Below are 12,827 nucleotides of genomic sequence, written 5' to 3' on the forward strand. Positions count from 1 at the left end.
GAGTAATGTTTGCTGTGGCAGTGTGGCCCACAGCCTTGCACAAGAACCAAAGGGAAATTTTGCACACTGTTGTTCCTCCCTTCGCTCCCCCCTTTGCCGCTTATCTTAGGGGCCCCCATTGGAGGGAAATAGGAGCTAAAGGACTTGGACACCTTAATGTTTTATGATAAATGTTTACAATAAGCAAGGGATTGGCACCTTGCTGCAATGTTTACTATAAAGTGTTGACTCACCTCAGTTGTTAAGTTACCAGCACCCTGGCTGCCAAATCGCCAGGACCTGAACCTACCTCTACCTCACCATCAAGGAAAGGGAGAGACATCTGTACTACCTTGAGTGACACCAGAATGGACCAGGATTCCTCTATTTTCTATGGACTAAGCCAGATAAGAGACCCTCCATTGCTTTGTGCCTGTTGTAATTGCTCATGTGTTAGTTACTCATGTTTGCATTTGCCTTGTATTATGGTTGCTTATACTCATGTCTGCTTTATGCTCCCATTTACATTATGTTTACATTGCCCTGTGCTAGACACATGGGTCTCTTACATTGTAAGTGATAGGCCAGAGCTGTCTAGGTACCAAGTGGCCTTTGGACTTTTAGCCATCTAGGAACCCCATGAGGCTCGTCACTCGACTCCTAGGACCTGCTGCTCGCTGAGGTCCGCTGGCATGAGAGAAAATGATCAGGGCTTTCTTTCAAGTGCCAATCCCACTCTCCCCGAGTCCTCTCATCGGGCCTGCCAGCCGGGCAGGGAGGTCAGCCTGAAGAGCTAGGGCGTGGCCCAAGACGAGTACATCTCCCAATGGGGGGGGGGGCAACCTAAGACACGGTGCGTTCTCGAGTAGGGCACCTCCTGCTGATCAAAGAAAAATTTTAAAAAACGTAAAAGGCACAGATGTTGGGGTCCAACCTTTGTACTTGAGGGGGAAGGGCATTGGAGAGTGCGCCCGAGACGCCGCCCTTCACCCAGCCCTGGGGAATGCGGAAGCAGGCCACATTTCTCTGGGTCCGGAACAAGAAGAACCGCCCGGCGGTTCAGATAAAGCGAATGACAGCACATGGTGTCTTACTCGTTTTCTTCATACACCGGGGACCCAACAAGGCCAGAGCTAGTCTAGCCCTAGACCTTGAGCCATTTCCCCAGCTCTTTTTCGTTTTTAATCTTGTTTAAAGTTTGTGTCTCTTAGAAACCAGGCCTCAAACTTTCACATTTCTGCCTCAAGTTCCTGGATGGATGAAATTATGGACATACACCACCATGAAAAGAAGTAACTTTGATTTTTTTATATGTTTGTGCCAGTACAGGGCTTGATACAGAGCCTTTACGTTTTGCTTGCCTTGCTCACTTCTGGCTGACAGTCTACCACTTGAGCCAGGCTTCTAGTCTGACCTTTTGCTGTTTCCAACTGCTATCTTCCAGGTCTCAGCATTCAGAGATGGGATTATAGGTGCGAGCCACTGGTCTGTCCCATGCGCAATAGAAGTTCTAATTAATTGGACCATGTTCTTAAAAATTGCTCTTACTGTCAGACTTTTGAGCCCCACTGGGGCCTGGTGGGGCCAAAGTCAGACTTCAAGATCCTCTAAGAAAATTTCATATTTTAAAATACTCTCTAGTCTTATCTCCACGTATACAACAGTAAAACATCCTTGTGACTGTTTCTCTAACTCTTGCTTTATTTTGTATTGTATTTATTTGTAGTTTTATTAGAGTGGGTGATATCCTGTAAACTCTGGCTATAGAAATTGCCATAATTGGGGCTGAGAATGGGGCTTAGTGGTAGAGTGTTCACCTAGCATGCATGAAACCCTGGGTTCCATTCCTCAGTAGCACACAAACAGAAAAGGGTGGAAGTGTTGCTGTGGCTCAAGAGGCAGAGTGCTAGCCTCGAGCATAAAGAAGCTAGGGACAGTGCTCAGGCCCTGAGTCCCAAGCCTCAGGACTGGCAAAAACAAACAACACACACACACACACACACACACACACACACACACACACACACACACACAAAACAGCAAAGCCCTGGGAGACAATTCCCGAACCTTCTTGCTCCAGCACATTCTCAGTAGATCTGTGCTGGAAGTACTTGAAACTAGAGACAAGGTGAGTTTGGACTCCAGGTCTAGAAAGGCAACCATGGCCTGGGTTCCCAGCTTCTCGCAGAAGGATTCTGTGAAGGGCTTGGAGATTGGCTTTGGCAGGTATGGGTGGCTTTTCCCACAGGGATTCAGGGCAGGGTCACCCTCTCTAGGGTGGGACAGGGTGGGAAAGGGAGGCCTGTCCCAGTGAGTGAAGATGAAGGGACCGCAAGGCTCAGCCCTTCCTCGGCTTTACCATGGCTCTGGGCTTCCTGGGCGCCCAGTAGAGCCGGGAGAGGGAGAGGCGCCCTGGAGCGCAGCATGGGTGAAGTGCCTGACTTTGAAGTCAGGCCCCACTTTACCACGTGGGCCCCACTTTACCATGCGAACCCCACTTTACCACGTGAACCTGAGATAAGTAGGCCCTGTAAGCAAACCCAGCACAAGCCTATTAGGGCCCAGCTGGTTGAGAACTCAAATAACTGGGAATACTTAACTCTGGCCACCCCTGGAATGCCTCGAGCCCTGAGCCAATCAGATTTGTACCTGTAACCTTGCTTGCTTAAACACCTGATTGCTGTTCCTTGGTCTTTGGCCTTTATAAGCTCTGTATAATTGCAGCTCGAGGCTGCCTCCTAACATCCGCTGTGTCGGTGGGTAGGACAAGGCCCGCCACGGCGCCGCTTGAATAAAGCCTTGCTTGCTATTGCATGTCGGAATGTCTGAGTCTCGGTCGTCTTCTTGGTGGTGGTCTTGGGACTTGGCACAACAGGGGGCCTGGTGGACCTGGCCCGAGAACTTCGACACTCCCTTGGTGTTTTACCTGACGGAAGAGCAGCAGGCACGCGTGTTCGGTAGGCGGCACTGCGCCCCATCCTGCCCTCCTCCCCCGCTTTTGTTTTGCTTTTGCCAGTCCTAGGGCTTGGACTTAGGGCCTGATCACTGTCCCTTCTTTTGCTCAAGGCTAGCACTCTATCACTTGAGCCACAGAGCCACTTCTGGCTTTTTCTATATATGTGGTGCTGAGGAATAAAACTCACGGCTTCATGTATGTGAGGCAAACACTTTACCACTAGGACAACCCCCACAATATGTTTTTTTGAGAAGCATATTTTCATGAACAGAAGGACACAGGTACATGCATGCGCTCTTTTCTCCTGGGCTGTCTTCAAACCTGGAACCTCAGATGTCTCCCTCCTATAGTTATGATTTCAAGTGTAAGCCACCAGCTCCTACTTTGTGAGTTTTTCTGGCAGCATTGGGTCTTTTTATATATATATATATAGTGTGTGTGTGTGTGTGTGTGTGTGTGTGTGTGTGTTGCCAGTCCTCGGGCTTGAACTGAGCACTGTCCCTTGCTTCTTTTACTCAAGGCTAGCACTCTACCACTTGAGCCACAGAGCCACTTCTGACTTTTTCTGTTTATGTGGTGCTGAAGAATCAAACCCAGGGCTTCATGCATGCTAGGCAAGCACTCTACTGCTAAGCCGCATTCCCAGCCCAGCACTGGGTCTTGAACTGAGGGCTAGAGAACCCTTAGCTTTTTTACTGTGGCCTGGCACTTTGCCATTTGAGCTGCACCTCCACTTCTGACAGTTTGGTGGTCAATTGGAGATAAAAATCTTATTAATGTTCCTGCTCATGTTGGTTTTCAGCCTCCTGAGCAGCTAACATTACAGCTGTGAGCCTCTAGTCTTTGTTTCCATTCCTCTTAACTTTATTATCCAGCATGAACTTTCCCTGTCCCCAACATCCTACTATGTAGACAGCCCAGCCACGAGGTTACTTTAGTTCAAAGACATCCTCTGACTGGTTCCCTGATGTTGTCTAAGCTCTGCTTCTTCACAGATTCTGTACCCTGAGACCTGGCTGTGCATGTATTCAAATTTTGGGGACAGAGCCTGGTAGTTTTTGTACTCTAGCTATTTTACAACTTATTTATTGATATCTTAACTTTCATTGTATGTCAGTGGACACTATTACATCCAAGTTTGTTAGCATATTTTGCCAACTTCCACTTTCCTAATTCACTGAATCAGTGAAAATCTTCTGGTTCATGAACCATACTAGGGAGCATTTCCTTTCTAAAGGAGTAGATGCCCAGAAGTGAAAAGACAGAATTTTTATTTCTTTTCCAAACTCTCCCTTAATCATGAAGGTGAGGAGGGACACTATTTGATTCTATATTAAACTTGTGAATAATTTGTGTCCATGTTTTGGTTGGTGCTTTATATAAGTCATTATTTAAAAGTAAAGCATTGGAAGTGGAGCTGAAGAGCTCAGGGACAGCACCCAGGCTCAGAGTTCAAGCCCCATGACCAACAACAACAAAAAAGTAAAGCACCAACTTATACTCCTAACAGAATTTGCTGTTAACTGAGGTTTAAAATAATCTAGGGGCTGGGAATGTGGCTTCGTGGTAGAGTGCTTGCCTAGCATACATGAAGCCCTGGGTTCCATTCCTCAGCACTGCATATAGAGAAAAAGCCAGAAGTGGCACTGTGGTTCAAGACATAGAGTGCTAGCCTTGAGCAAAAGAAGCCAGGGACATTGCTCAGGCCCTCAGTCCAAGCCCCAGGACTGGTAAAAGAAAAAAAAATTCTCGAACTGAATAAATAAGAGAACACTTAGGCAGGAGAGTGCCAAGTAAGAGCGCTCACACCTCTAACCCTAGCTATTCAAGATGCTGAGCTATAAGGATCAAAGCAATGCCAGCCCAAGCAGATAAATCAAAGAAAATCTCACCTCCAATTAATGAAGAAAAAGCAAGTAGAGGTGTGGCTCCCATTGGAGAGCGACCATGATGAATGAAAATGCCAAGCCAAAGTGCAAGGCACTGTCCTGAATTCAAGATCCAATACTGTCTCACACACACCACAAAAGAATCACGTGGCATCTTGTGACAGCACTGTTTCAGTAGATCTCAGGCATGCCTAAGGCTACATTTCAACAGCTTCCCGGGTCTGCTCACGCTGCTAGTCAGTGATCACATTTGGGGCAGCAGGACTAAACACACCTCAATGATCTTCCAAAGACTACATCTAGAGGGGTGAACCAGGGCCGGGAATCCTCATGAGCTGTCCACTAAGGTAGATTTCCATCTTTTAAGAGGAGAACCCTAATACAGGGGTGTTGGGGTTGTAAATTTGCCGGGCTTAGCTCTATCGCTCCCCAACACGTGGGGAAGGGTCCTAAGCTTACCTATCTATTCTGTGGGGGGTCCATACCTACTCTCTTATGTCCCCCCGGCCAGTAGGGTATCGGACGTGGGAGTGAGGTCCGGGTTTAGCCTTGGGTTGCGTGTGGGTGTAATACTTCCATGCTCACCAGCTCAAGGAAGACACGAGCGCGTGAGATCTCGGAGAAAATCTCTAGGCTTCTGTTTATTCAAATGAGGAGTCCCCCAGATATACCCCCGAGGGCGGGCACAAGAGAGGGATTGCAGATTGGTCACAGAGGGCTGTCGCTCAAGTGATGTCAGGGGACCTCCTTTGGCGGGCGGAGGCCCGGCCCCCCAAGGATTGTGTTTCTGGGGTATCCTCCATTACACATGTGCTGCCCCAGGAGCAGGGCCTTATCTTCATGACAAAGGCAAGATGGGGAGGGGCAGGCCAAGGTCAGCTGTGGCCCCTTAAAGGCACAGCTGACCCCAACACAGGGGGAAAGCACTGCTGGTCATTCTTCTCCTTCAGTACTGGTCTCTGCTCAGCCTGGAAATTATTTCTATTATTATTGTTCTATTACATTATATTTTTCTCTTAAAATCTATTCATCTGGGCACCAGTGGCTCATGCGAGCCACTCAGAAGGCTAAGATGGAGGCATGAAGCGAGTTCAAGAAGCAAAGGATATAACACTCTTATCTCCAGGAAACCAGCAAAAACCCAGATGTAGAAGTGTCCCTCAAGTGGTAGAGGGCCAGCCTTGAGCACAAAAGCTGAAGGACAGTGTATACCCCCGAGATCAATCCTCAGTACTCCATTAAGCTCACATAAAAATGCCTTAGGCTGTGAGTGAACTGGGAGGTGATCAGAGCACTGGTGAGCCTGGGAGAACAGGCAGAGCTATAGATTGGATTCCTGAGTTAGATGGGCAACTCCCTGCTCCAGCCTGGGTGCCTTAGGAAATCGGTGTCAAGGGAGTGGTGTGTTTGCGTGTGACAACAATGAATGAACACAAGGTAACAGCCTTATGCCACCTGCTCTGCCCTGGCTGCCTCATCTCACCAGCGCCTCCTGGCTAAAAGTTCAGAATATTTAATGGGTTCCTGGGCGCCCTCTACTGGTTGAAGATTAAGTTGAGAGTTACAAAAAGACAATAAAGTGTGTTATATTTTTTTGTAAGTGGACACTGCTGGCTGTTCATCTCGGAGTCTGAGCGCTCACCTGGGCCCTGCCCTCAATTGCAGCTTATCCCTGGTTAGATGGGTTAAGATTCTCATATGTACCCAGCCTGGCTTCAGACCTCCATTCTCAGAGCGCCCTCTTCTGAGCAGCCAGAATTATAGGCATGAGCCCCTGGAGCTCGGCCATGCCACCACCATCCCTTACTTTTTTTAGGTTTCTTATAGCTGCACATTCTTCTCCAAATCCCTTCCACATTCTCCCTTCTAAGTGGTATAAAATTATTTGAAATTATTACAAAGAAATTCCTCCAGGAGCAGATGATTCTAATAAATGCAGGAAATCTTACCAGATTAAGAAGACTATTCAGACCTTGAGAAGTACTAAACTCCACCTAGTGGGGCATGCTGTAATCTCAGGCCTGAGAGGCTGGGACAGGGGATTTAAATGTATGAGGCAAAAACAAAACACAGCCAGTTGCTTGTGGCTCAAGCCTGGAATCCTAGCTCCTCCGGAGGCTGAGATCTGAGGAAGGATTTGAAGCAGATTAGTTTTCTTCGTATATTGAGCAGTCTGAGTTGGAAGAAAACATTGGCAAAGGGGCAGGAGGGTATTTCAGGCCTGATGGAAATGCTCTAGAGCTGCACTCTTTGCATCCTTACACAGATCCTTCACCTTGATGGTTTTAATTCAGGCATACCGTGTGCCCTAGGAATGCTAACCTTAGTTCTACAATGCAACAAATGGCGTATTAGACCTTCATAGTAACACTGTTCAGCATAGGCCCAAACAGGAAATGACCACCATATACAACAGAAGACTGAGAGGAACATACAAAGGAATTATGTTTAGAAGACAACACGAATAAATCTCAAAGTTAGGTGAAAGAAGTCAGACCCAGGAGTAAATAGTGACTGATTTCAGAGAGCTCCCAATAGTGGGCGTGTGTGTGGTGGGGATTTAGGAGTATTGGTAATATTTACTTCTGTAGCTGCTGGCTGAATGGTTGCCTCCTTTCTGTTGTTTCATGAACCCTTTCATAAGTAGGCTGCCTTTTTATTTTATTTTATTTTATTTTTTGCAAAATCGGTCTTTATTCTAGGGAAACAGAGGTAGCTATTTTCCTTATTCTAAACTAAAATCTTAAGTCAGAGGCAGTACAGATAGCACAGATAGTTTCCAAACACAAATCCGCTTCTTTGAAAAAACAAAAATAAGTAATTTGAAGTTTGGGGTGAACAATACTACTTCATACATCTACTTCAAATCAAAAGGCCCACAGACACTTTTCAGTGACATGAAAGGAATGAAATATAAATCTTATGGATACATAAACGTAGAATAAGCTAGCAGAACTGATTTTTCTTCATTAAAATACTTGTGATGTACAGGCTTTTGTTTCTCAATGCCAGACTGTTAATATCATTAAAAACCTAATCTTTGACCCAGAGTTCAACAATACTGATTTGCATTTGCAAAAAGGTTGTTTATCCAACTCAATGCTTCTGGTCCCCAGAAATACTTTAGGTCTATTACTGGAAGCAGACTGTGGTGGTAATTAATGTTTTAAGAAGTTTTAAGAAGTTTAAAAAAGTTACAGACCTCAGAAGTGCACCTACTCATTTGCCCAGGTAAAAATTATGAATAATAGCTCATTATTATTAGGGATGGTAGTGTTTTTATCATGAATGTAACACATCTGCAAAATGTGACTACATTTGGAAAAAAAAATAATCAAAACTGCTTGAAGGTATTATGTACGTAGAAGTATTTATAAGCAATTCCTGCTATAATTCTTCAGTTATTTTGTTTATTAAAAAAGTGAGCATAGGGGCTGGGGATAGGGCCTAGTAGTAAGAGTGCTTGACTCCTATACATGAAGCCCTGGGTTCAATTCCCCAGCACCACATATACAGGAAACGGCCAGAAGGGGCGCTGTGGCTCAAGTGGCAGAGTGCTAGCCTTGAGCAAAAAGAACCCAGGGACAGTGCTCAGGCCCTGAGTCCAAGGCCCAGGATTCGCCAAAAAAAAAAGTGAGCATAGACTAGTACTGTAGCTTCGTAGCTCAATATTAAAGCTCTTGCCTCGTATGCGCAGAACCTTAGGTATGTTCGTCATCAGGGAAAAAATATCAATACTACTTTATATTGGACTTTGCACTAGTAAATATTTCTGTCGACACAATGGGTTCAAAATATACATTCCTGTACCTCAATACTACAGATTTATCACAAATAAAAATGCTAATTCCTCTTTAAATAAAATGCAGCTGGAAATGGTGGCACACGGTGGCAATACCAGCAACTTGGGAAGTGGACACACTGAGGACCCCCAGTTCCAGGCCAACCCAAGCAAAGAACCAAAACAAAAGGGCTGGCAGTGTGGCTCACATGGTGGAACACTGGGAGACCTTCACTTCACTCTACAGGACCACATAAACAATCCCTCCATGATGACAGCCAAGCTTCAGTCCGCTGGGGAGAAAAACCACAAAGCAAATGGGAAAGTACAGAAGAGATCCGCTTAGATTTTGGCTCAAATCTCACCCACCCTCACACTGCTGTCCTAGCTCTGAGTTGAATACATTAGTTTTGCAGGAACCATTCAGTTTAGGTGTTCCATGCAGGACCAATATGTATTGTATGAGTCCCTGGGGTCTGAAACCTAGAACAAAGGAAGTATCCTTCGCCTATGTAAGTGTGGTATTGTCAAGTAGGTCAAAAGGAACACAGAGAGCTGGAATGTGGCTTAGTGGTAGAGTGCTCGCCTTGCATGCATGAAGCCCTGAGTTCAATTCCACATGAACAGAAAAGGCCAGAAGTGGCACTGTGGCACAAGTGGGAGAGCACTAGCTTTGAGCAAAAGAAGCTCAGGGACAAGCCCCAGGACTGACACATCTGGAAAAGAAAACAGGACTTGATAAGTTTACAGGGCTTACACCTGTAATCCCAGCTACGCAGGAGGTTGTTATTTGAGGATCATAGTTTGAAGACAGCCCAGACAAAAAAGGACAGTGAGACTTATATTTGTAATTAACCTCCAGAAAACTAAAAGTGGAAGTGTGGCTCAAGTAGTCAAGTGCCAGGCTGAGAATAAAAAGAGCTAAGAGAGAGCACATAAGTTCTGAATTCAAGTTCCATACACATACCCACACACACACTCATTTTTCTGAGGACACCAGAAAAATATTCGATGTAGTTAAGAAGTCTATCCTATGAAAAACAAAATAGACAAGAAGTTGCAAAAATGAGGACATTGAAGAAAAGGTAGGTAACAGTTACCATCCTCTGTAACCCAAGACTCACAATTTAAAGACTTGTAGGAATGTAAAATCCTATGAAAGTCTAGCTCCCCTTACTGCCAAGGAGAGGGAATTGCATGATTCCAACCAACCTCGACTTTCTCTAAAGCCCAAGAGCTCTTGGCACTTTCTCACCCAAGAATTCCACTTCCCTAAGTGGTAGCCCAAGGGCAGGACCCATCTTGTAGATAGACGGGTCACTGAGGTGTGATTCTAATTGGCCAGCTGCCCCGCCTGCCACAAACACCTCTGTGACATCACAGAAAATGAATACAGCTGACAGCAAAGCAGGACTCATTTTCACCCAGCGTTATAAGGGCCCATCCAGAACGCTGGACAGCTCCCCATGCACAAGTGGGAGAGGCCCACCCGGAGCTCTGCCCTGTCAAGCAACAGCTTCCACGTGAGAGCCTCAGAAGGTCACTTTGACATCCTGTGCTTGTTAGAAATGCACATTATGAGCCTTTCACAACGCACAGAATCAGAATCTGGAGAAAGAGCCTATGAAATTTGTGCTTCCACAAGCTCTCAGGTGGGTTCTTACTCATCTTCATGTCTGCAAGCCAATTATGGGGTTTACACAATTTGTTTCCTCACAAAAGAGTGAGGACAGAACCTCCAATTTGTAGTCTCAGCGACTGAGAGAGCTAAGGTAGGAGGATTGCTTAAGCCCAAGAGTTGAGGTGGTCTGTCAGCCTGGGCAACAAAAAACGACCCCACTTCAAACAATTACCACAAAAAAAATTAATAACTTACATGCCCCTGTATTTGAGGACTTGCCTCTGACCACAAAAATGGGAGGAACTCAAGGTGTACTGTAGCCATGCACTCATCTGTTGAATTGAAACCTCTTTGTAAACCTACTCATACTTTTTCATATGTAGAGGGGAGAAATTATCACTATCAGGCTTCTACTCCTCACCTCGCGATATGGTTTATGTATTTATTTTATGTCCTCAAAAAAAGTCTTTGTATGCCAGCTGCCCCAAAATTTATTTATTCAAATAGTTCTCATATCCCTGAAGTTACACACACACACACACACACACACACACACACACACACACACACACACAAACCCCAAATGCAGCAACTTCAGAATACTTGTTTGTCTCCAACTTCAATAGCAGGAGCAAGGCTGTCCACAGAACACGCCTGACAATTAGACGGTCTAAGCAGGATGCTGGGGAATGTCTGCGCCTGACTTAGGGCTCTTCAAGAACTCTTCAGGTTGAGGCATCTTCTCAGCTGGAAGAGAAGCAATGGATACCAATCATCCACAAGGAGAAAACGTTCTGTGGTTGGAGAAAGGAATGGATATCTGCAACATAGCTTTAAAGATTGGGCCTGTGCCAGGCCCTGGTGGCTCACACTTGTAACCCTTAGCTGCTCAGGAGGCTCAGAGCTGGGGACCGAGGTTCAAAGCCAGCCTGGGCAGGAAAGTCTGAGAGACTCTCAGCTGAATTAACCCCCAATAAGCCACAAGTGGAGCTGTTGCTTAAGTGGTAGAATGCTAGCCGTGAGGGGAAAAATAAAACGAAGGGAAGCTACGGGGCCCTGGTTCAAGTCCCAGCACGGGGTGCTCACACCTCCACCACGGCCTGGCCCTGGGAATCCCCCTGTGGCCCAGCTCAGGCTGAGTGGGCCCAGCTGCGCCCAGAGTGTCCAACCTCCCCTCCTTCCCCACCCTGCTGACGGCCCCAGAGGCGCTGCAGCTTCCTAGTGCTTAGGAAGTGCAAACCGCTGTGCGCAGGCGAAGGGGCGGCCGGAGGGGGTGAGCAGACCCCAGGGCCCCGGGGGCCTCTCCAAGCCCCTCACCTGGCCGGTCCTGGAGCTCTGCGCCCCGGGCTGCGAGGCTCAGGAGAAAGCTCTTCACGCGATTCTGCCCCGCAGGCCGTCCCAAGATGGAGACCTCAGCCACGGTGCCGCGGGCCACCTTGCTCACGTGCACCAAGGCCCGACTCCGCCATGCCAGCTGGGAGACCACGGCTTGGTGGGGACCTGGACGAGTCGGGCCAGGGGTCAGGGGGAAGGGCTGGCCAGGGCCGGGCCGCCCTGGGGGCTGGGGGGGAAGGTGGGGGGGGTGGAGGGAGTGGGGGGCCTGACCCAGCGGCCTCGCCCGCCCTGGCCGCTCCCCGAAGATCTGATCTGCCAGCCAGGCCTCCAGGTAGAACCCCAGAGGGCGGCTCATGTCCTCCACCGGAAACCACCACGGCCGGACGCGAACCTGGGGGCGCAGACGCGGGGCCCCACGCGGCCTCTCCTGGGGGGAGGACGGCTGCTGCCCGCCCTGTCCGGCCGCATCCGGCCCCATGGGTTCGGCCCTAGCGGACCCAAGGCCTAGAGGATCCATGGCCCGGAGGCCCGGCTGCAAAGGCTGGGGCGGCTTCCGCCAGGCCCGGCTCTTGAGGAGGCCCCGGCCCCGCCCCGTGGGCGGCGCCCCTAGGAGCCCCCAGGGCCATGGTCACTTCCGGTGCCCTGGTCACTTCCGCTTCTCCCCTGAACTGGATGTGGGCTGGGGGGTGAGGTTTGGGGTGCCCCGGATCCCCGGGGCCCCAGAGCCTCGGAGGGGTCATCCCAGCCCCAGAATTCCAGCCTCAGGGCCTCTGCCCCTGCATGTCAGCGTCCACAGGGAAAAGCTGATTCTACTTCAGCCTGTGGGGAAATTATTATTATTACTATTATTATTATTATTACTTTGAATCCTCTTCAGTGCCTAGGATAAGGGTTTCCAGTCACCTTCCAAGCACAGGTATGTAGATGAGGCCCAGAGCAGGCCCCACGAGCCTACAAATTTCCTCCCCTCTCCTCTCCTGGTTCTGCCTCTCCGGATGGTTACCATTTTGAAATTAGTCAAGTTTTTTTTCATCAGGGCTGGGAATATGGCCTAGTGGCAAGCGTCTTTGCCTCTTATACATGAAGCCCTTGGTTCGACTCCCCAGCACCACATATATAGCAAACCGTCAGAAGTGGCGCTGTGGGTCAAATGGCAGAGTGCTAGCCTTGAGCAAAATGAAGCCAGGGCCAGTGCTCAGGCCCTGAGTCCAGGGCCCAGGCCTGGCAAAAAAAAAATAGAGTCAAGTTTTTTTAATCAAGTTTTTT

At 48.1% G+C, this 12,827-nt stretch overlaps 1 protein-coding gene across 1 annotated transcript; it reads right to left on the minus strand.

Annotated features, from left to right (window-relative positions):
• Positions 1-10,896: 10,896 nt before the first annotated feature.
• LOC125345496 (oocyte-expressed protein homolog) lies at positions 10,897-12,039 on the minus strand. Its single transcript, XM_048337628.1, has 3 exons — positions 11,832-12,039; positions 11,544-11,726; positions 10,897-10,973 (listed from the first exon to the last, which is right to left on the minus strand). The coding sequence occupies exons 1-3, from the start codon at positions 12,037-12,039 to the stop codon at positions 10,897-10,899; spliced, it is 468 nt and encodes a 155-aa protein (XP_048193585.1).
• Between the last annotated feature and the right edge of the window lie 788 nt (positions 12,040-12,827).

Source organism: Perognathus longimembris, unplaced genomic scaffold, assembly GCF_023159225.1.
Source record: "Perognathus longimembris pacificus isolate PPM17 unplaced genomic scaffold, ASM2315922v1 HiC_scaffold_5721, whole genome shotgun sequence".
NCBI lineage: Eukaryota > Metazoa > Chordata > Mammalia > Rodentia > Heteromyidae > Perognathus > Perognathus longimembris.